This window comes from Somniosus microcephalus, chromosome 1 (genome assembly GCF_052327205.1).
Source record: "Somniosus microcephalus isolate GS21.2 chromosome 1, FLI_Smic_1.0, whole genome shotgun sequence".
Classification (NCBI taxonomy): domain Eukaryota; kingdom Metazoa; phylum Chordata; class Chondrichthyes; order Squaliformes; family Somniosidae; genus Somniosus; species Somniosus microcephalus.
Window position 1 is genome coordinate 380,564,883 of NC_140987.1, and position 24,506 is coordinate 380,589,388.

Below are 24,506 nucleotides of genomic sequence, written 5' to 3' on the forward strand. Positions count from 1 at the left end.
CGCCTCGCTCCTCGGCCTTTGCGCCTTAAGACAGGTGTGCAGCACCTGGTTTAGCGCTCTAATCACCTCCAGGGGCGATAGAAGCCAAGTTTGCAGTCGGAGGCGATAATTAGCACCAGGCACTAAACTTTGCGCCCGGCCGATAATTGCACCCTAAACTGGGCGATACCGAATTTCTCCCCCTTTAGGTTTTAGATATGACTCCTGCTTTTCCCTTTGGATAGTAGTTGGCATAACAATCGGGTGGTGCTGGGCCAAATGGAAATGGGAACAAAAGTCTTCTGAAATTGACCCGAAATATGTTGGCAGCAATCTCAATTCATGCCATTGGACAGGTTTTTCATCACATCACTAAGTAGTGTAGATGGCAGCATAAAATTACAAAGAGACATTAATAGATTAAGTGAGTGGGCGAAACTGTGACAGATGGATTTCAACACAGGCAAGTGTGAGGTCATCCATTTTGGACCAAAAAAGGACAGATCCGAGTAATATTAAATGGTGAAAATCTAGGAACAGTGGAGGTCCAAAGAGATTGAGGGGTCCATGCACACAGATCATTAAAATGTAGTACCCAGGTACAAAAAATAATCAAAAATCTAATGGACTGTGAGCCTTTATTATTAAAGGGCTAGAATATAAAAGGGAGGACAATTTGCTACAGCTATACAAAGCCCTGGTTAGATCACATCTGAAGTACTGTGTACAGTTCTGGGTACCGCGCCTTAGAAAGGATATATTGGCCTTGGAAGGAGTGCAGCACAGATTCACCAGAATATCACCAGGGCTCCAAGGGTTAGGTTAGGAGATATTACATAAACTAAGTTTGTATTCTCTGGAATATAAAAGGTTAAGGGGTGATTTGATTGAGGTTTTTAGAATTTTGAAAGGAATTGATAGGGTAGATAGAGAGAAACTTTTTCCGCTGGTGGGGGGAGTCTAGGAAAAGGGGACATCACCCTAAAATCAGAGCCAGGCCATTCAGGAGAGAAGTTAGGAAACACTTCTTCATGTAAAGGGTGATAGAAGTGTGGAACTCTCTCCCACAAAATGCAGTAGATGTTAGCTCAATTAATAATTTAAAATCTGAGATCAATAGGTTTTTGCTAGATAAGGTTATAAAAGGATATGGAGCCAAGGCAGATGGATGGAGTTAAGATACAGATCAGCCATTATCTCATTGAATGGTGGGCAGGCTCAAGGGGCTGAATGGCCTACTCTACTTCTGTTCCTATGTTCCTCCATGGCTGCTCCAGACTTCTTCTGACCATGAAACTCTAGAATAAGGAAAGACTGAGAGACACCAGTAGATATTTAGGTACCTCTCTTTATAACATTAAAAATTATGCAACAGGTCAATATTTTTCCCTTTAAACACATTAAGCAAGCATCAAAGAATACAAAATACAATAGATGAAGAGAAAGAAATGAATGTGGCAACATAAAATGGAAAAGACAGTATAGCGTTGTACATAATGGGAAGAAACTGAGCCTGTGGAGTGAGATTGGATCACTATCTGATGTGGGTGGCATCCAGGGTCTCAGGTCTCCTGCAGCATCTGATGACATCATGAAAAAACTAATTTGTCACAGTTCCTGATTACTAATTTGCATGATTTGTCAATATTTTCTTGAGATCCTACAGAGAAGATAGTTTAATGCATTGACTGAAGGGCTTCATTTCTACCTAACCATCTCCAAAGATGGACATAGTTCAAGAAAGCATGGGCTTCAAATGACAGTAACAATTGTCCACTTTCTCCAGTGTGAATATTATCCAGCTAGTAAAGAACCCGGTTCATTGGGATACTCATCCTTGCTGTTTAATTGAACAAATTGCCTAGTTGTTAGCTCGTGGTCTGGTCTTTAATGCAAGGAGTGCTTTTCTGTAGAGATCTAAAAGGTATAAAAAGGAAACAAAATGATTAGATGAATCTAAAGTGCTTGAAATGGAATCTTATGTATCCTTCGATTAGTTAGCAGTTAAAATTGAAATTTACACAGGGTTTCAATGTATACTTGTTTTAAAAAAAACTATGAATAGCTCCTTTTCTAACAACCTTTCAGCTTCTTCCCTAAATTAGATGCAGTTATATTGTTTGAAGTGGTGGTAATGTTTATGTCCACGAGGGTGAGAGTGGGCACCAATACCAGCATCAAGCACTCTCAGATCAGGATCAGCTCTTTCTGCACTGTTGCGTCAAATAGTTGTAAGCCAGGCACAGAAAGATTTAGAAGCAGGGCAAAGCTCCTCCCTACTCTGATGTAACATATCTTAACCAAATCACTGTCTGCTGCAGCAGTGTGACATCACCATTTTCAACACCAGTGAACTAGGAGTTTCTCTGTTGTCTAAAATATTTATACTCAGAGGATTAATGGCTGCAGTGGGTTACGGAACCATCCTTTCATCTCTGGAACCTAATATTGAATCCATCCCAACTGATAGGAGCTTTGTTGTGTGTAGGGCTACAGGTTACTACAGGTTCCCCAGATGGCTCAGTTAATATATTTGGAGAGTAGGTTAGCCATGCAGGTCAATTAGATCCCAGGTGCAACTCCTGGTCTATACTGAGTTAACTGATGCCAGCCAGTGCTACAATTGGCCTCTGTGTACATGAGTTAGAGGGTGGGAGGATGGAAATTGATCATGGTTGCTGCTCATGATCAGTTTCAGTATCATGATCTGAAAACAGTAAGGCCTAGAAATTCAGTATAGCCACTTTTGGGGCGGTAAAGTCAGGCGGCCGCTAAAGTTTACGCCCGGCGCAAAGTCGCGCCCCCTTCGCCGATATTCAGTCGCATCGCCCCAAGAGGTTGCTGCTGCGCTAAAACAGGCGATGCACGACTATCTTTAGGCGCTAAGCCGGTGGTGCTGAGCCATACCCCCGAGGCCGGGCGCAGCGCAGGTGCGGCGAGTTGCTGATTGACGGCAGACACTCTGGCGCCGGTCAGCTCTTAAAGGGGGAGGGTGGATTTGTTTGCCTGCCACGGCCTGCACACTGCAGCCCTCAACCTAGGCCTGACCACTTCAGCTTCACCTGCACAACGCCCAGGGCTATGGAGAAGGCCAGGGAGAGAGCGCAGCGCTTCAGCGACGGTGACCTGAGGCTGCTGGTTGGCGGAGTGGAGCGCAGGCGCCATGTTCTGTTCCCAGAAGGTGGCAAGAGGCCGCTGCCCAGCGCCTACCGGAAAGCCTGGAGGGAGGTCTCAAACAGGGTGTCTTCCAACAGCGTGGTTGCCAGGACTCCTGTGCAATGCCGGAAGAAGTTCAACGACCTCACTCGGGTTGTCAGGGTGAGTACCCTTTCCAGTGTCCTCCTCATCCCTGCATGTGCACCTCACTTTATGGGCAAAGGGACCTGAAAGCCCTAATGGCCAGCCCTCATCCAGCAGCTATGGGACTGGCATGAAAATCACTTGCACATTCAGCACTTTACACACTGTACAAGCTATTCGACCATGGGAGGCATTGCAGACAAGATCAGGGCTTCACACTGTACAAGCTATTCGACCATGGGAGGCATTGCAGACAGGATCAGGGCTTCACACTGTACTTAGAGGCCGCCCTTTCTCTTGCAGGCCAAGGTGGCGCACAACCGGCGGAAACGAACTGAGACCGGGGGAGGCCGTCCTGACGTCAAAGAGCTCTCCGACCTCGACCAGCGTGTGGAGCGCATTATGGCAGGCCGGCTGATTGGCCCCGTCACCAGTGGAGATGCCGACCCTGTTCTGGGCACCAATGGTAAGGGCATCACCTTTTTGACCTCTCTCGTTACACTTGTGCCTCAGATCAGCATCCTTTGCCACTGTCCGACCAATGCAGTGAATGGCACCACTCGTGCCTCCCTCGCTGCCGCCCTGTCCTCACTCTAAAGCTACTCTTGTGCCTTCCTGCTTTCAGATGGTGAATCGCCAGGTGAGGAGGCGGGCCCTCAAGCTGCCACTGTCAGCGCTTCGGAATACGAGGAGGAAGAGGAAGCCGGCCCATCAGTGCCACCCTCAGCCGCGCCAGCCCATGGCGATGTAGGGGACACGTCTTCCCTGGAGGGGAGCCGGGGGGAAGGGTCGGAGGAGAGTGAAGCTCCGGGGCCCAGCGGCCTGCAGCAATGCGGGAGGGGTGGGGAAGCTCGGCGGACTTCTCCCCAGAGGGTGAGTGCGGCCTCCAGTCCTGCGACGGTCAGCGCAGAGGAGGTGCGGCTCCTGGAGGAAATGGCCGTCCAGGCTGAGCGCAGGCACAATGAGCTCATGGCTGCAGTGGCAAGGATGCCTGACTCCATTGAGTCTTTGTCAAGGAGTGTGCAGCAATTTGGAGCAGCACAGGCCAGGAGTCTGGATCAATTCAGTGCAGCACAGGCCAGGAGTCTACAGGACTTCGCGGCAGCACAGGCGGCGTCGAGCCAAGTGCTCAGTCGTGCCATCCATTCACTGGCTGTTGTCATGCGGACACAGACCAGGGCCACACGGGCACTAACTGCTGCCACCCTCGCTGGATCAGCCAGGCATCGCCAGGGCACTCGCCGCGCAGCAGCAGCCCAGCAGTCTGTTCTTCAGCTGTTTGCTGCGCATGCTGCAGTGCTGGCCCGTGCGAGTGCCAATGTGTCAGGCGACCAGCGAGCACCTGCGATCTGCCAGGTTGGCACCATTCCTGCAGCCGACACTGCCACTCCGCCATTGCAGCTGCCACGAGCCGCTGGACAGACTGCTGCCGCCCAGCCAGAGTTGGAGCAGTCAGCAACCGGCCACTCCAAGGCCAGAGCTGGTGCAGGCCGACCCCCAAGGGCATCTGCCGTCTCACCATCTGCCCCTCAGCAGCCTTCCCCCAGCCTTGCTGCAGCCACTGGGCTCCCATTGAGGAGGAGCTGCAGGGCGGGCAGCGGCCAGGCAAGGATGCGAAAGGCATCGCCCTCGCAGGGCAAAAAGTAGAAGGTATGCACAAATGCCTGGTGCTTTTTGTAAGGCCGAGATTGGTGCAGTTGTGTTTTTGTAAGGCCGAGACTGGTGTCTTTCTTTCTTTTTGTAAGGCCGAGACTGGTGCAGTTGTGCTTTTGTAAGGCCGAGACTGGTGCAGTTGTGTTTTTGTAAGGCCGAGACTGGTGTCTTTCTTTCTTTTTGTAAGGCCGAGACTGGTAGTTCTGTGTTTTTGGAGGGGGCTTCGCCACATGAGGATGTAATGTGGGAAGGGCAGAGGTTTGCAATAAATTATTGTTGTTAAATTGCACTGTGCATGGTTTTTTGGTTAAGTCCTGGTTGCCCTGCTCGGCTGAGGGCTTGTGGAGTGGCTACATTCATCTGCTGACATTGGCACAAGCCATTCCCTGAGAGGGGGCCTAGAACCGACGTTCAATAAGCCGGCGACGGGCGGCCCTTGCACTTTCTGCCTCCCTCCTGTGCTGGTCATCCTCCTCCTCCTCCTCCTCCTCAGGTGGTCCTCCAATCTCTGGTGGCAGTGGCTGAGTCCTGCGGATAGCCAGGTTGTGCAGCATGCAGCAAACGACCACGAAATGGGAGACTCGCTCCGGCGAATATTGTAGGGCTCCACCGGAACGATCCAGACAGCGGAACCGTTGCTTCAGGACGCCGATTGTTTGTTCGATGATGTTCCTGGTCGCTTGATGGCTATCGTTGTATCCCTCTTCAGCAGGGGTGCTGGGCGCACGGAGCGGGGTCATCAGCCAGGTACACAAAGGATAGCCTTTGTCCCCGATAAGCCATCCTCGTGGGTGAGGCTGGGCCTGGAACATGTCTGCCACAGAAGTCTGTCGCAGGATGAAGGCATCGTGGCTGCTGCCTGGAAAGCGGGCATTGACAGCTAGGATGAGCTGCCTGTGGTCACACACCAGCTGGACGTTCAGCGAAGGGTAGCCCTTCCGGTTGCGGTAATCCTCGGCATTCTCCAGAGGTGCCCGCAAAGCCACATGCGTGCAGTCAATGGCGCCCTGCACCATGGGGAAGCCCGCGAATGCTGCAAAGCCCATTGCACGCTGTTGCTGCTTGGCAAGGGCCATGGAGAAGCAGATGAACTGACGTCTCCTTTTGAAAAGGGCATTGGTCACCTGGCGGATGCAGCAATGCACGGCGAACTGGGAGATGTTGGAAATGTCCCCAGTAGCGGATTGGAAGGAGCCGGTGGCATAGAAGTTGAGAGCCACCGTCACCTTCACTGCCACCGACAGAGACGTCCTGCTCCTCAGCTGTGGCTGCAGATCACCGCCAAGCAGGTGGCAGATCTCTGTGACCACCTCCCTTCGGAATCGCAGCCTCCGAACACACTGCTCGTCAGACATGTTGAGATAGGAGAACTGCTGGCGGTATACCCTGGGTGGGTAAGGCCTCCTTTCCCGACGCCTGTTGCCCCCTCTCCGCCTAGCCAGGGCTGCCATTCTCTCACGGCGTCTGTGAGCCCTTTGGATGTAATTGAGAAAGCCAGCGTTTACACCCATTGCAGCCCCCATAATATGCTGGCAAACAATGAGATGTCAATGAAGGCAAAGACAAGTGGAAAGCTGTGGCCTGAAGCCACAAGTACCTGTCCGAGTGTTGGGCCAAAGCAGAACGCTCTCTACCTTGGTCTCTCTGCAAAGATCCGTCTCTCAAGAAGGAGTGCTGCGAAATGGCAGCCTTTTATACTGCAGGAGGAGTGCCCTTTAATTTGCGCCCCCCGCGCCCCGCATCGACTGAGCACCGTTCCACTCTAACAGTCGCTAGGGGCGCCAGGCGCACAATGGGGCGTCGCGACTGAATTTCCGGTATGGGGCGCACAAAGGGCGTTGCATGAGGAAATGACGTCATGATCTGCGCGCGCAGCTGAGCGCGTGCAAAGACTCTGCGCCGCCGCTAAATCTTGAGTGAAGTTGGGGCGAGGCGCAGATCGCGCTGCGCCCGGCCGCTAGCCGCCTAGCGCCCGACATCTACTCCTCCTAAGGCGCTACCGGCTGGCGCAACCAACCGAATTTCTAGGCCTAAGTGTTTTCCTTTCCTTTTGTGGGGCCAGGAAGGGCAGGAGCTCCTCTGGTCCCCACAAGGATAGCTTAGGCCCCCCCAAGCCTGGACTCCTCCTCCCTTCCTGAACATTAGGTGCCTGTGAGACGCCCTCAGACCCAGTTCCGGCTCCCACCTCACGTCGGCAGGCGGACTCTGGGCCACACGATTTTATGCCCCTTCTCGCTGACTTCCCGCTAAAAGCAGGTGGGAAGTGAACCAGCAGGATTTAAATTAGCTGTTAAAATCGGCTGGGTCTCATTCTGCCGCAGGTGGGTGAGAAATTAACTCGCCTGCTGGTAGCCCGCTGGCAGTTAAAATCCAGCAATGTATTGAAACATCATATTGTAGGCTTATTCACAATTTACTGCCAGTAAAATAGACTACTTGTGTTAGCAGGTTCTGTCAGTCTGTTCTATTGATTATCTCATTGATGCTGAAAATAAACAAAACTAAAATACTTGGATTTATAGAACATCTCAAAACATTTCAGACAGTGAACTACTTTTGAAATGCAGTGAATCTTGTTATGAAGGCAAAGTACTGTTCAGGTTACAAACGGTTTGCAATTGCTATCAGTTTTCTTTGCAACCAATTAATAAGACCATATCATCATCATCAACAGCAATTTGCATTTATCAAGCACCCTTTAACATAGTAAAAACTATCAAGGCACTTCAGAGGTATAAGGAGATTAGGAGGGTGACAAAAAGCTTGATCAAAGAGGTAGGTTTTAAGGAGAGTCTTTAAGGAGAAGAGAGAGGTGGAGAGGCAGGGATGTTTTGTGAGGGAATTCCAGACATTTGAGCATAGGAGGCTAAAGGGACACATGTCAATGGGGCAAAGGGAGGGGGGGTGCATAAGAGGGTGGAGTCAGAGGAACGAAGAGATCAGGTGGCTGGTTGTAGGGCTGGAGGAGGTTACAGAAATAGGGAGGGGTGAGGCCATAGAGTGAGTTAAACTCGAGGATGAGAATTTTAATTTTTTGACATTGGGGGTCTGGGAACCAATGTAAGTCAGCGAGGATGGGGATGTTGGGTGAGTAGGACTCGGTGTGGGATAGGATACAAGCAAGAGAGTTTTGGAATGAGATGGAGGATGTGAGACCCTCCAGGAAAGCATTGGAGTAATTGAGTCTGGAGGTGACAAAGACAAGAACGAGGGTTTCAGTGGCAGATGGACTGAGGCAGGGGCAGAGGCAGGCGATGTTATAGTAATGGAAGTAGCCAATCTTTGTGATGGCGAAGATATGGGGTCAGAAAATCAGCACAAAGTCGACCAGAATGCTGAGATTGCAAAAAGTCTGGTTCAGCCTGAGACTGTGGCCAGGGAGTGGGATAGAATTGAGGGCAAGGGTATGAGGTTTGTGGCAGGAGCCAAAGCTATTTAATTATAATGTTGCAAGAGAGAACAGGACTCCTGTTATCCAGCAGAGTGATGCCCACGGAGCTCGGCTGACTGTCTGAAACAGTTTCTAAAACAAATCCTCGAAATTCATCTAAAAAAAGTTGAGAGATAAATCACAGCTGCCATGTTGGATATCCACCAATCAGCTCAATGTTACATTGCTCACCCTGTCTTACAAGATTTATCGTCCCTTTAAATAGCTCAGAGCCCCAACTGAAAACCATCTGCATTTTTTTCTTTACAGTTCTTTAAAATGCTTTGATAAAAGCTTTTGTTCATTAGGAGAGAGATGCTGAAATACTTTCACACTTTTGCCACCTGGTGTCAACATCAAACACTTCCAGGTCAGATATACCGCAGGGTGAATTCAAGCAAAGTTCCTATTCTTCCTAATAATGCGCCCAAGTCCCATCTGCAAGAACACCTCTGTTGTACCAGTATGAATATTTCCATTTCTACACCAGCCATATTTATGGCTCCTCGGAATGAAATTGCTAATGTAATGTAATGTTAATTAGGGGCAGCTTTGTGGTCTGGGCTTAAATCCATTGGGCGGAACCTGCCCAACTCATTTCATGTAGGGTACAGCTGCCACTTGAACTGTCAGTTGGTATGCATTACTTCCCACTTCTCCAGTCTTCAGGACTAGACTCAGTCATTTCTGATGTATCAGTTCACACTACTGATGATGAAGCGCTAAAATCCAGATCTGAGATATGTTTATAGTACAGGTAGACTATCCTTTATCCGAAAACCTCGGGACCAGCCGTGTTTCGGTTTTCGGAAAATTTTGGATTTCGGAAGGTATTTTATAAGACTGGGAAATTTGTCGGGGGTGGGGGTCGGCGGGGGGTGGGGGTCGGCGGGGGGGTTGGCGGGGGGTCGGGGGTGGGGGTCGGCAGGGGTGGGGGTCGGCGGGGGGGTCGGGGGTGGGGGTCGGCGGGGGTCGGGGTCGGCGGGGGGGTCGGCGGGGGGGGTCGGCGGGGGTCAGGGTCATGCGCACGACTTACGCTGAACGAAAACACTTTCGGTTTTCAGAGGATTTCGGTTTTCGGAAGTGCGGATAAAGGATACACTATCCCTTATCCGAAAGGGTGGGGGTCGGCGGGGGGTCAGGGGGGAGAAAAGAATATCGGACAGGCCGCTGCAGCTATCGGACGGGCCGCTGTATTGTTGGGTTCACTCTCCCGGTATACCTCCTTCACACTGCCCGGCTCGGCCTGCAATCTCCTACCCAGGAGGGAACTCAGTGACCCTCTGCCCTGCTCAGCGTAAGTCATGTGCCACTCTGGTCATGTCGTGCGCATGACTTACGCTGAATGAAAAAACCTTCGGTTTTTAGAGGGTTTCGGTTTTCGGAAGTTCGGATAAAGGGTAGTCTACCTGTACTTCTAATATTTTTCTTAAATTGTCTATTCCAGGAAATCTTTTCTTTCCCTCAAAGGTGTTGGCTGGTAGCACTATGGAACCCCACCAAAGTATCAAGCACCCCTGTGCAGATCTAGACTTAGTGCCAGCAAGCTATTCAACCATGGACAGCTTCACAGATGAGCCTGATCCTCTCCTCACCTAAAGTCCCTGCACATTCATTGTTCAGCAAGAGTCACAAGATAGTGATCAGGAGCAGGAACTGTGGCTGACTATTTTACTCCTTAGCCCAGGGGAGCTAAGGTAAGTTATAGCACCATGACCCCTACTTTGCCTGAGATCAGCTAACTCCAGGAAAGACTGGAGAATGAACTTGGGGATTTCTTGGTTGATTTGACTCATTTCCACTAAGCCACTAACAAAGCTCTTAAGTCCCAGCAGACCTAACTAGTATGACTAGAGTTCCAACAGACATGCTTGATTCACCTTGTCCTGCTCATCTCTGGGTCTCTATTCTCTTGAAAAGATAAGGGTGAAGGGTGACCTAATAGAGGCACTGGAGAGGGTGCAAAAAAGATGCACAAGAATGATACCAAAAATGTGATGTTATACCTATTAGGAAAGGATGACCAGGCTGTGTCTCTTTTCTCTTGAAAAGAGAAGGCTGAGGGGTAACCTAATAGAGGTCTTTAAAATTATGAAAGTTTTTGATAGAGTAGACACAAAGAGAGTGTTTCCACTTCTGGGAAGAGCAAAATTAGAAGCCATCAATATAAGATAGTCACCAAGAAATCCAATAGGGAATTCAGATGAAACTTCTTTATCCAGAGAGTGGGGAGAATGTGGAACTCACTACCACAGGGAGTGGTTGAAGCGAATAGTATAGATGCATTTAAGGGGAGGCTAGACAAGCATATGAGGGAGAAGGGAATAGAGGGTTGTGTTGATAGAGTTAGATGAGGAAAGACGGGAGGAGGCTCGAGTGGAGCATAAAAAAGAAAAAGACATAAATGTCAGCATGGACTGGTTGGGCCGAATGGCCTGTTTCTGTGTTGTATATTCTTTGTAATTCTATCTCATTCTATGTATATATCAGCCATTTAAATCAAACTGCTGGAGTGCTGAACGTGTGCTGTGTCCTTACCCAGAGGTGCAGTTAAGTCCACAGTTCTGGAAAAATCATGTTCGGAATCAGCTGAATTGATTTGATTTTTGCTTTTCTTCTTCAATTTCTTCCTTTTGTTTTTCGTTTCAGAATCTAAACCAGATTTTTTAAAAGTAACAAAATCATGAAATTTGACCATGATCTTAAATCCAAATTGCAACAATCCAGACTGTTGTTTACTCGGGCTTTCAAACACTGTCAGACAACATCATAATAATTAGATCTCATCATCTGTTAATTCCAAACAAACCTCAGCTTTCAGGACCTAATTTAATTTACAATGCATCCCCCCTCTCTGATGTTATCTTGGACCCCTGACACATAACTCAGTGACAGTATAAACAAACCTCCTTTGTTATAAATTAGTTATGAGTCCCTGATGGAGCTCAAAGAGTAAATTATGGGATTTGTGTGGATGGACTTTGAACTAGCTGACGCTATTAAACTAGAAGTATTCTGATTTATAATGTCTATATAAGTTCTCATTTATTATGCTGATCCACACCCACTCCCTACACTGTATTTTAAATAGAGGACAAATGGCAAGCAGGAACCTTTATAAAGAAAAGGAACTGGCTTTCAAACAATTTTTTTACAACATACAGAATTGAGGGCGTCGTACGGACAAGGCTTCAATAAATTTAGAAAGACGACAGTGAATAGGTACCTCTTAAAAGTCAATGAGAGTGATCACTAGGATGTGCATCAGAAATATGCTGCACCTATCTGTTGCCTGCTTCCAGTTCTGCCATTACATCTAACCAGTTATTTTAATTGACTGGTCATTTTAATGATTTGATTTCAACAACAACTTGCATTTATATAACGCCTTAAACGTAGAAAAACGTCCCAAGATGCTTCACAGGAGCGGAATCAGAACAAATCTGACACCGAGCCAAAGAAGGAGCTATTGGGACCGGTGACTAAAAGCTTGGTCAAAGAGGTAGGTTTTAAGGAGGGTCTTAAAGTGTGAGAAAGAGACGGAAACAGTGAGGTTTAAGGAGAGAATTCCAGAGCTTAGGGACTAGACAGCTGAAGGCATGGCCACCAATGGTGGGGTGAAGGGAGTGGAGGATGCACAAGAGGCCAGAGTTGGAGGAACGCAGAGTTCCCGGAGAGGAGGAGGCTATAGAGATAGGGAGAGGGCAAGGCCATTGAGGGATTTGGAAATGAGGATGAGAATTTTAAAATCAAGATATTGGTGGACCAGGAGCCAATGTAGGTCAGCGAACACATGGGTGATAGGTGAACGGGACTTGGTGTCAGGTAAAATATGGGCAGCAGAGTTTTGGCTGCACTCAATTTTATGGAGGGTAGAAAGTGGGAGGCCAGCCAGGACAGCATTGGAATAGTTGAGTCTGGAGGTAACAAAAGCATGGATGAGGGTTTCAGCAGCAGATGAGCTGAGGCAGGGACAGAGATGGGCGATGTTACTGAGGTAGAAGTAGCTGGTCTTTGTGATGTACAGGATATGGGGTTGGAAGCTCAGTTCACGGTCAAATAGGACGCCGAGGTTGCAAACTGTATGGCTCAGCCTGAAACAGTGGTCAGGGAGAGGGAAGGAATCAATAGAATCATAGAATAGTTAAAGCACAGAAGGAGGCCATTCGGTCTGTCAAGTCTGTGCCAGTACTCTGCAAGAGCACTTCACCTAGCCCCACTCCCCCGCCCTTTCTTCGTAGCCCTGCAAATTAATTTCCTTCAGGTACTTATCCAATTCCCTTTTGAAAGCCACGATTGAATCCGCCTCCACCACCCTTTCAGGCAGTGCATTCCAGATCATAACCACTCGCTGCATAAAAAAGTTTTTCTTATGTCGCCTTTGGTTCTTTTGCCAATCATCTTAAATCTGTGTCCTCTGGTTCTCAACCCTTCCGCCAATGGGAACAGTTTCTCTCTATCTACTCTGTCCAGACCCCTCATGACTTTAACTGTGATATCTTGAGACACAGCATAACATGGCTTCCAGTAGGAACTGTACTGCACATGGCTTTATTATTATTATATATACATCAGTAATCCACCAGGTGGCTCTATTACACATCTCCCTCCTTATTGAAGAAGTTAATATTAGCAAATAATCATTGTACATGACTTGCATGGTATACACAGCTCTTGTTATACATTTCTCAAATGGAACCCATTTTATGTTTCCAAATTCTACACTAGAATTCTGTAAAACAAAAAAAGATATGAACTTATTTTCCATATTTACAGATTAAACTTAACCACTGGTTCTCTGTTTCGAAGAAGATACCTTCTTTCTTGAACAGAACTTTCAGATCTTGTTGTAGGACTGTGACTCATTCTAGGCTGAGCCTGCGGATAATTTTTCTCCAAGGGCTGAACTTGATCTACATTTGGACTCTACACTTTCAAACTGTTTGTCTGCCTGACTCGGGCTCAGACTTAAATTCTGACTTTGTCTTGGACTTGTTTCTGGTACGTCTGATGTAGGATTTGCTACTGGTACTCTAATTGTAACAAGACTATCTGACTCATCAGAATAAATTGAATCATCCCAGATTTCAACTCCTTCCACATCTGTAGGTAAGATATGATCAATGTGAACACGCCTAACCTTTCCATGATCAAACATCTTGACCAATTATGTGCGAGGGCCACATATCTTCACTACTCTTCCTGGTAACCACTTTAACCATTTATGGTGATGGTTCTTCACTCTAACCTTCTGGTTCAACTTCACACTCCTCTCTCTAACTCTACTTTCATCATGACTCTCTTCCTGCCTTGATTGTTTCTCTTCTACGAACTGTGCCAAGTTTGGCTTTACAACGAGAACCCGGTTCGTGGCTGTCATTGGAGAAACAACTCTGCTGGTTTTCTACCAGTAGTGGTATGAGGAGTATTCCAATAGGTAATCAAAAATTTGCCAGTTTGTGGTCCAACGACAACTAACATTTCTTTGGATTTGGATCCAACATTTGCTTGATGAGGGCACGTTTAACAATTTGTGCACTCTGCTGCATCATTTGAAGCAGGTTGGTATGGTGGAACTTTGGTATGTTTCACACCGTTTCTGCTCATGAACTATGTGAACTCTTCTTAACAAAATAGCGGCCCCTTATCAGACACAATTTCTTCTGGGAGGCCGTATGAAAAAAACAATCTTCGCAAATTGTCTAGTGTTTTGCTTGTTGTTATTATCCGCACCGGAAACACCTCTACCCACTTTGAGTGACTATCTATCACTATGAACAATTGCTGTCCTTCTAACTCAGCAAAATCTACATGTAACCTTTGCCACACTCTGGGAGGCCATTTCCATGGCTGTAATGGTACTGATGGTGGTTTCTTGCTCACCAATTGACATGTTGTACACTGACTGACTATGTACTCTATCTCTTTATCTAAACCTGGCCACCATAAGTAACTGTGTGTAAAGCTCTCGGTCAAGCACATCCCAAGTGCTGGTCATGAAGATCTCGGAACAATTTAGACCTGAACCTATTTGAGATAACCACTCTTGCTCCCAACATGATACAATCTTTATCCACTGACAATTCATTCCTACGAACGAAGTATGGATGGATATCTTCCTCTGATACCTGGTTTGGCCATCCATTTGCTATGTAATCATACAGCTTTGACGTTTGGTTGCCCTACCAATATCTTCAGCTGTGACTGGCAGCTCATCAATGTATGAGAAATAGAACATTTCCTCCTTATTGGGTGTAACTTGTGATGGGGATGGCAACCTGGATATAGCTTCAGTATGACTGTGATCAGCTGATCAACTGTCCTCAATGTCATATGTATACGGGTTGGAACTGGGGACATTGGATGGAGGATTGCTGTCAGGGGCTTATGGTCAGTAACTATGGTAAACTTATGACCAAACGAGTATTTGTGAAACTTCTTGACCCCAAAAATCAATGACAAAGTTTCCCTTTCAATCTGTGCATAATTCCGCTCACTGGCACGGAGGGTTCAAGAAGCAAAAGCAATTGGTCTCTCCTCCCCACTATCTAATACATGAGAAATCACTGCCCCAACTCCATACGGAGAGGCGTCACATGCTAGCTTGATCCCCTTAAATACATCATAGTGAACTAACATGGTACTTTCTACTAACTGGCTTTTACACTCTTTGAATGCTGTGTCGCATACTTTTGACCATTTCCAAGGGACCTGTTTTCTCAACAGCTCATTCAGTGGATGTAACAATGTAGCCAAGTTTGGGAGGAACTTTCCGTAATAATTCAAGACACAAAAATGATCGAAGTTCAGAGACATTCTTGGGAGTAGGTGAATTTCTGATTGCATCCAGCTTTCTCTTGGTTGGATGTAAACCATCTTTGTCTACTCCATGCCCTAAGTACTCCATTGAGTTTTGAAACAACTCTCACTTGTGAGCTGTCACTCGTATTCTGTGCTTCTCTAGCTGTTTGCGCACTTCATTCAACACCTCATCATGGATTGGCCTGTTTGGTGCTGTAATGACTATGTCATCCAAATAACACACTACCCCTTCAATCCCTTGCAAAATTTGATTCATCACCCCCTGGAATATGTCAGGGGCAGAAGACACTCTAAATGGTAGCCTATTGAACTGATATAGGCCTCGGTGAGTATTTATAGTCAAGCATGACTTGGACTCTTCATCTAACTCAAGTTGTAGGTAGGCGTTTGTTAGATCTATCTTTGAAAAGATCTGACCACCTGTCAGCGTTGTGAACAAATCTTCCACATTTGGCAACATATTGGGTAGATTACACTCTAGAACCTGGTTTATGTTTACCTTATAATCACCACATAACCTTACCTTACCATCTGACTTAGGTACAACAACAATGGGTGTAGCCCAATTACTCAGATCTACCTTAGAAATAATGGCCCAGAAATTCGGGTCAGAGGCTTCCCGCGGATACAAGCCTCCGACCTGCACTTACCTAGCGCGCCGGCCATTGAGCTGTGGGCCCACGTGGGATTCCGATCCTGGGCCTGCTCCAACTGCCGGCGCACAGTGCTTGCGTACCCCAGGGGCACAGTTAGTTCGATGCGTCCCCTGGGATCACGTGGGCCATGGAGAGCCAATGGTAGCATTGATAAAATTGACAGGAAGAGCTGTCAAAACCATAAATACTATAAGACCCAAAACATCACTAAAACTTCAAATAAATTTTAAAAAACATCACTTTTTAAAATAACTATAAATTATATAAAATAACTATTTTAAAAAATAATTTAAATTTTTGAAAAAAATTTCATTTTCTAACGGGGCTAAAAATAAACTTACCTTTCTTTAAAGTATTTAAAAATAATAAACCTGTGGAAAAAATGTTTTAATTTTAATTAATTCACCACTTACCTTGTTAAAAGCAAGCCTTGCGCCTGCTTTTTATATGTGTAACTCCTGGAGACTTACCCTCCCGGAAAAACCTGGAAAAAAAACGTAAGTTCAATGCGCACGCGTTGCCTCTCTGGCGCAAGCGTTCCACCTCTGAACCCCTTCTTTCAAGAGAACAGAAGTTCCAGTTTCCTGCGCATGCGCAGTGCATGCACGAAACCGGCACTTCCATTGGCACTCACCCGTGGGGACCTGAATTTCTGGGCCATTGTTCTCAGTTTCTAGTCTTTTGAGTTCTTGCTCAGCTTTCTCCTTGAATGCATATGGTACAGGACGTAGCTTACAGTAAACTGGTCTTGCGTCCTTCTGCACTCAGACACTCGCCTTGAAGTCTTGGATCAGACTGCCCGTTTTGCTGAACACCTTTGGATACTGCTTGATGACATCGGCCTAGAAATTCAGTCGCGTTTGCGCCCACTTATTGGCTATAAAGTGGTTTGCGCCTGGAGTTTTTTATCGCCCGAAATTCAAATGGACCCTAACATCGGCGTTAGCCGGTAGCGCTGTGCCGGCACCGATGACATCATCGGTGTGCGCAGCGCCCCGGTTGCAATGCTGTTCCGGCCCGATGGCCAAATTCAGTTGCGGCCGCCTCGCCCGTGGCAGCCGCAAACAGCGTTTGTAAAACGGTGCCTTGCAGCTCTGAAAGGCCGGCGCATAAAGGTGGAGGGGCGGCCGGCCGCTTTCCCGGCGGCCGCCTGGCCGCGCCTCCCTCCCCGGACTCCTGCACCACCCCCCCGCGGCATTGATGTGTGACTCCCACGAGCCCGGCACTTCTCCGGGGTGCCGGGCTCATTTGCCGGGGGAGTCCCGCGCCGAACTCACGGCTGCAGGCAGCTCCTCCTTAAGAGAAGGAGGAGGCCTTCAGTACCCCAGCCTGCCGCACCGCATCGGGTGCCGCAGCGGCAGCTGGACGCCTGAAACTTACATACATCGCCCCAAACGAGGCGGCCAAACCCTGCAATAGCGCCCGCCTCCGTCTTGGGCCGGCGCAACTGAATTTCAGGCGGGCGCTACGGGAATCCGGGCCAGCGCAAAATTTCGGGCACTAAAGACCTGGCGCGGCGAAACCGAATTTTTAGCCCATCATCTTTCAACGCAAATTTTGCTTCCACATGAAAAATCTCATTCCAATCCAGCTTCAGTGATCCCAACCAATTTCTACCTATCAAGGCAGGCTTGTCTCCTGCCACTACTGAGAGGCAAGCTCTGACACTGATCCTTGTATTTCACTGGTATGGTGACACTTCCTACTACAGGGATTTGCTCTCCTGAGTAGCCTCATAGCTCTACCTTCGATTTCTCTAGTCGATAATCACGGAACTTGTCGCGATATAGTGATTCCGGTATTATGCTCACGGATGCATCAGTGCCGATTTCCATGGGTATCCTGGTTCCTGCGACATCCACTTGGATGATGATACCTCGTGAATCACTGTTAGATACCTTCGTGTTCCTGATGACGTGAATCTCCAGAAACTCCACGTCCTGCTGCTTCTCCTCAATGGTATGTAGTGTCTGGCGATTTCTACTTCTAGCATTGCCAGTCAGTTTACTCTTCTGTTGGCATGCCTTCTCAAGATACCCTGTTTTCTTGCAGTAGAAACACTCTCCTTTACATATGGATAGCTTTGAGTGATGTGTTGTCCCAGGCACTGATAGCACAACTTCAATGCACTGTTACCTTGGCCAATTGCTGAGGCCTTGGGGCCCAACTGCCTTTTACTTTTAGCCTGCAGCCGATTCACCTCGGTTGTCTAATGACTTGAAATGGCACGGAACTCTCGGGAGTATCGGTTGGCCATATCCATCGACATAGCTAAGTCAAAAGTCAAGTTAGGGGTTGTTAACAATTTACTTCTGATACGTTCATTTTTCAACCCACAAACAAAGCGGTCACGCAAAGCTTGGTCCTGAAAGTTTCCACAATGACAGTGAATGAACAGCTTTTTAAAATTTACAATGTACTTGCTGATACCCTCGTCATTTAATTGATCACGTGTTCCAAAACAATAACTTGCAGCAATTTCCAGGGGCTCAGAACTGTAGTGCTGTTCTAACTTGGTTAGGATCTCCTTCAATGCCGTGTCCTTGAAGAGTAAACTGACTGGCAAATTTTTCAGGGTTTCATACACCTCGGGGTCTGCTTCAGTCAAAAAAATAGCCCGTTTCATTTCTAAAACTGCCCAGTTACTGTTTACATCGTCGGGGATTTTGACAATACTATTCGTGGTGAAAAACATTTCTAGCCGCTCCATATACACCCCAAAAGTCTCTCGGTTACGATGGAACTCACCCAAGCGCACTATTATTCCCATAGGCGTGGCCACCTGGACTCTGGCAATGTTCACAGTTCAGCCACGTGTGCTCAAAATTTACCTTGGATTTTTAAGTTTTTCTGCAAAATGAATTACCTCTAACAGTCCCTCCATCAGTTGGCAGGATTATCCTCCAACAAAAATTTCAGCTAGGGAATCCGCAATCGCATCCTCATCACCAATTCTGTGATATCTTGAGACACAGCATATATATACAACAGCACAACATGGCTTCTGGTAAGAACTGTACTGTACATAGCTTTATTATTATATAAAAAATCAGTAGTCCACCAGGTGGCTCTAATACAAGAACAACCCCAGCTTCTCCAGTCTATCCATGTAATTGAAGTCACTCATCCCTGGAACCATTCTTGTAAATCTTTTCTGCACCCTCTCTAAGGCCTTCACATCCTTCCTAAAGTGCGGTGACCAGAATTGGACACAATACTCCAGTTGAGGCCGAACCAGTGTTTTATAAAGGTTCATCATAACTTCCTTGCTTTTGTACTCTATGGGGGCGATTTTGTTAATGGAGGCGCGTTGGAGGCGGGACTGCTGCTTGGTGGGTCGATGTCCCGCCTCCATCAATTTGTGGGCAACCCACACTATTTTCCCTTGATTGACATTGTTAAGTCCACCCAGCGGGCTTAGCAGGCCAATTAAGGGAAAGACGGTTGCAGAGAACGTCAACGTATGACGTTTCATCTGTCAAAAATTTTTGACAGATGAATTGTCATCATTTGACAGCTCTGTGAAGCTGTCAAACAGTGACATTCTTTGTAGTTTGCTGATCAAGCTTCTTTCTTTTACAGAAATTAGATGGCAGTTGCAGGTGCAGCAGGCGGTTAACAAGGCAAATGGTATGTTGGGCTTCATAGCGAGAGGATTCGAGCATAGGAGCAAGGATGTCTTGCTGCAGTTGTACAGGGCCTTGGTGAGACCACACTTTGAGTATTGTGTGCAATTTTGGTCACCTTATCTGAGGAAGGATGTTCTTGCCATGGAGGGAGTGCAGTGAAGATTCACCAGGCGAATACCTGGGGTGGCAGGAATGACGTATGAAGAGAGATTGGGTCGATTGGGCTTCTATTCGCCAGAGTTTAGAAGAATGAGAGGGGATCTCATTGAAACATATAAAATTCTAACAGGACTAGACAGACTAGATGCAGGAAGGATGTTCTCGATGGCGGGGGAGTCCAGAACCAGGGGTCAGAGTCTAAGGATAAGGGGAAAGCCATTTAGGACTGAGATGAGGAGGAATTTCTTCACCCAGAGAGTGGTGAACCTGTGGAATTCTCTACCACAGAAGGCAGTTGAAGCCAATTCATTAAATATATTCAAGAAGGAGTTAGATATATTTCTTAAGGCTAAAGGGATCAAGGGATATGGGGAGAAAGCAGGGACAGGGTACTGAATTTGGATGATCAGCCATGATCTCATTAAATGGCGGAACAGGCTCGAGGGGCCGAATGGCCTACTCCTATCTTCTATGTTTCTATGCAACGGCCATCTCTCATCTGCAACACGGAGGTCCAAGGCTCTCCACATACACACCGACTGAAGCCTGCAGGGAGAAACAAAGGTATGTACACTTTTACTAACACTTTGCACTTACCTCAGATACTCACCTCTCCACTCTTGCACCCATCACTTACCTTCACATCACACTTTTTCACCCGACCCCCACAGACCCAGTACTTGCCTCACTGAGCTGGCGGGTTTTGGAGCCTTCGGGAAGCCCGCACTTCTGAGGGCAAAAAGGGGATAATCCTATTTTCTGCCTGTGAACTACCTGTTAACAGGCAGTCAATAGGCTTTAATCCCTTCCCGCCTCCAAGGAGACGGGACCCGGCGCAGGATGGCTACCCGCCTCCTGGCAAGATGGCATGGAGGCGGGTTGGGCACCCGCCTACAGATTCTGCCATTTTCCCAGCAGTCCCACCTCCATACCCGCCTCCCCAGGGCTGGCAAAATCGCCCCTTAGGATTCCGTGTGATCTCAGTCACTGTGGATAATTGCCCTCTGGTGGTTAATTTCTGCACAACACTAACAGATTTGAGACTGCAGAGTATAATACTGCACCAGTCAAACTCTATTTTCATATATATAATTAAATAAAGGACATTAAAAGCATCTTAAAGGGAAATTAAATATTTTTGAATACATGTGCTCAGTAAGCCTCATCTTTCACATAGAACACAGTACTTATGTTAACACAGTGGTCTAATGAAATCTTATAACCTAAAGGAACAAAGTGGCATTTTAACAATGATTAATAACGTAACTTTCTTTATCAATCACTATCAGTCTGAATCGAATATAGTCAGAGAGAATTTTTCACCTCCTATGAGATATGCAAGTTCTTCACACTATGCAGACCAACCTTCCATCCCACCATACCACCCAATAAATGAATATCCTCAGCAGGACTATGGGATACTTCACGATAACAAAATACTGTGGATGCTGGAAATCCGAAATAACAACAGAAAATGCTGGAAAAACTCAGCAGGCCAGGCAACATCCGTGGAGAGAAAATAGAGTCAACGTTTCGGGTCAAACCCTTTGTCAAGACTGGAAAGGCACAGGAAATGAAATAGATTAAAAGGCCAGGCTGGGAGAGGGCAAAAGAGAAGTGAAGAGACATTAAGAGGTATTCAAAACGAGACGAGATGGTGATAGGACTAATGGAGACAAAAGACGGCTCTAGATTAGATGTGAAATGCGCTGGCAGAATGGGAGACAGCTGCCATGTGGGAGAGAAAAAAAAAGGGGGGGGGAAAGGGCCAAAACAAAGGTGTGGATAAAAAGTAAGTAAAAATGTAATGGGGGCCGAGGTTATGATCTGAAATTGTTGAACTCGATATTGATTCCGGGTTAGGCACTTTACAACCTTCCAGACTCAATATCGAGTTCAACAATTTCAGATCATAACCTCGGCCCCCATTACATTTTTACTTATTTTTTATCCACACCTTTGTTTTGGCCCTTTCACCCCCTTTTTTTTCTCCCACATGGCAGCTGTCTCCCATTCTGCCAGCACATTTCACACCTAATCTAGAGCCGTCTTTTGTCTCCACTAGTCCTATCACCATCTCGTCTCGTTTTGAATACCTCTTAACGTCTCTTCACTTCTCTTTTGTTCTCTCCCAGCCTGGCCTTTCAATCTATTTCATTTCCTGTGCCTTTCCAGTCTTGACAAAGGGTTTGACCCGAAACGTTGACTCTATTTTCTCTCCACGGATGTTGCCTGGCCTGCTGAGTTTTTCCAGAATTTTCTGTTGCTATATGGGATACTTTGTTCAACATCCATTAAGAGGCCTGAGGTAAGCACAACAAATCAATCCCTGCAATAGCATTGTACACCCAAGCTGCTTTTAGCCAATGTTCCTGGAATCTCCTGCATCATCATTGAGCAATACTGGCATCTCAGATATGCATAATCAATCCTACTTTATACAGATGATGTATTTCCTGGGTGCAAAGCATATTTCCTAAAGAAAAACGGTTGAGCACCCGCCCCCAAATTCTGCCATTTTCCTGGCAGTCCCGCCTCCATACCCACCTCCCCAGGGCTGGCAAAATTGCCCCCTAAGCCTCTATTTATAAAGCCCAGGATCCCGTATGCTTTTTTAACCACTTTTTAGGGATGGGCAATAAATGCTGGTCTTGCCAGCGATGCCCACGTCCCATGAACAAATATTTTTTTTTAAACTGCCACCTTCAACGATTTGTACACATATACCCCCAGGCCTCTCTGTTCCTGCACCCCCTTTAGAATTGTACCCTTTAGTTTATATGCTCTCTCCTCATTCTTTCTACCAAAATGTATTCACACTTTTTTGCATTAAATTTCATTTGCCATGTGTCCGCCCATTTCACCAGCCTGTTTGTCTTCCTGAAGTCTATCACTCTCCTCCTCACTGTTCACTATACTTTCAAGTTTTGTGTCATCTGCAAATTTTGAAATTGTGCCCTGTACACTGTAAGAATAAAAATATATGTTTTGTATGTGTGATGGACTTGAGACTATTAATATAAGATGTATGTAATAAAGATAAATTTGATGTGTATGGATCTCCCCTGGGTAAGGCAACGGCGCAAAACTTAACAAAGGAAACCTGCATAAAAGGATAACCCCCCCACAGAGACACCATCGAAACTCACCATCGAAACTCAAGAGCCATTAAAAGGTGTCAACAAACAATTAACTTAAGCAAGAAATGGCACCAGCCACTGCAGACAGACACATGTTCAAAGGAAAGCCAATCAAGAACTGCCATGAAACTAAGACCCAATCCTGGGGTCTTAGCAACTTAGACTAGAGACAATGGACTTAAAAAGATATAAAACAAGGAACCCAAAGGCTCTTGCTCTCTCTCTCTCTCTGGATGACCACGCGGAAAAACAAGAAGCCCTCCCTCTACAGACCAGACCAAGAAGCGAGGAAAAAGGCTGCATGCATTGCTTGACTCAGGGAAGTACCAGTCTGTGTAAATCTAACCCATTACCTTATGAGTTGTAATTGAGTAGAGTCCATTAATACCAGTAGGCTATTGTTTTGATGTGCATGAGTGTATGTGTTTAATAAACTTATTCCAAATCGTTTCAAAAGAATTGGTCTTGCTGTCAATTTAATGCTGGTCGAAATAAAAAGCTTACAACACCCAAGTCTAAGTCATTAATATATATCAAGAAAAGCAGTGGCATGGGAACAGAGTTTGTGATGGGAGAAGGAGACAATAGATTTGGTCTTCCCAATGTTTAACTGGAAAAAATTGTGGCTCATCCAGAAATGGATTTCGGACAAGCAGTCTGATGACATTGGAGGGGTTGAGAGGAGTGGTGGTGAGGTAGAGCTGGGTGTCGTCAGTGTACATGTGGAACTGGACGACATGTCTTCAGATGATATCGTCGAGGAGCAACATGTAGGTGAGAAAAAGGAGGGGGCGAAGGATAGATTCTTGGGGGACTCCAGAGGTAACGATGTGCAGGTGGGAAGAGAAGTCATTGCAAGATATTCTCTGGCTATGACTGGATAGATAAGAGTGGAACCAGGTGAGGGCAGTCCCACCCAGCTGGCCAATGGAAGAGAGGCGTTAGACAAGGATGGTGTGGTCAATTGTGTCAAAGGCAAATTAAAACAAGGCCCCAATTAGGTGAATGTTAAAGGTATAAGCAAATGGAAGTGATCTTCAAATAGAATGTTGCAACATATAGAATTGAGGGCTATACAGAAAATGCTTCAATAAATTCAGTGAGTCAGAAGTGAGCAGAAACTATTTTGGGTCAAAATGTTAAAGATCACGTGGCACTATTTAAAGAAGAGTAGGGAGTTCTTTTTGTATCCTGGAAAAAAGATTCTTCCCTTAACCAACACCAGCAAAAACAGAGTAACTGGTCATTCGTCTCGATGCTGTTTGTGGAATCTTGCTGTTCTGGACCGATGGACATTCTGAACATTTTATGTGTGTAGATAGCACCCTCTGGTGGCGGTTATTGTGTTAACAGTTTGTATGCTGGAAAGGTCATCTGACTTTTCTTCCTGTGAGAGGTCATTTGACCTGCTTACCTTTCTTCCTGTTGACCCCAGGAAGCAGTTTTACCAGGAAGAACCTGACTTAAGTAATGGAGAATTCCATGAGGGATTCAATCCAGTGTAATCTGACTTCATATGTTAGGCCAAACGCAATATTTGTGAGTATCTTTAGTTCTTAGCATAATAGCAATGTTGTCAGAGTAATATTTTGATAATACTATGTTTGTAAAAGGTTAATATTTAATAGTTACAGAAGTTAGTTCAAATGTTAGTTAGTTATACAATTAGTCTATTCTACTGTTGTAAATATGTTTATATCTTATGTAATATCGAATGTATCATACTCAGTTTATGTAC

At 46.4% G+C, this 24,506-nt stretch overlaps 1 protein-coding gene across 2 annotated transcripts in view; it reads right to left on the bottom strand.

Moving 5' to 3' along the window:
* Positions 1 to 527: 527 nt before the first annotated feature.
* Positions 528 to 24,506, bottom strand: part of LOC147125024 (ADP-ribosylation factor-like protein 13B) — a 63,031-nt gene continuing 39,052 nt past the window's right edge. Inside the window, exons 9-10 of one of the 2 annotated variants that reach the window (XM_085996170.1) lie at positions 10,901 to 11,014; positions 536 to 1,896 (exon numbers count right to left, since the gene is read on the bottom strand). In XM_085996170.1, coding sequence (XP_085852296.1) covers positions 1,841 to 1,896; positions 10,901 to 11,014 — 170 coding nt within the window. In that variant the 3' untranslated portion in view covers positions 536 to 1,840. Of the gene's footprint in view, positions 1,897 to 10,900; positions 11,015 to 24,506 lie in introns of both variants that reach the window. The other variant, XM_085996173.1, reaches the window with a different exon arrangement.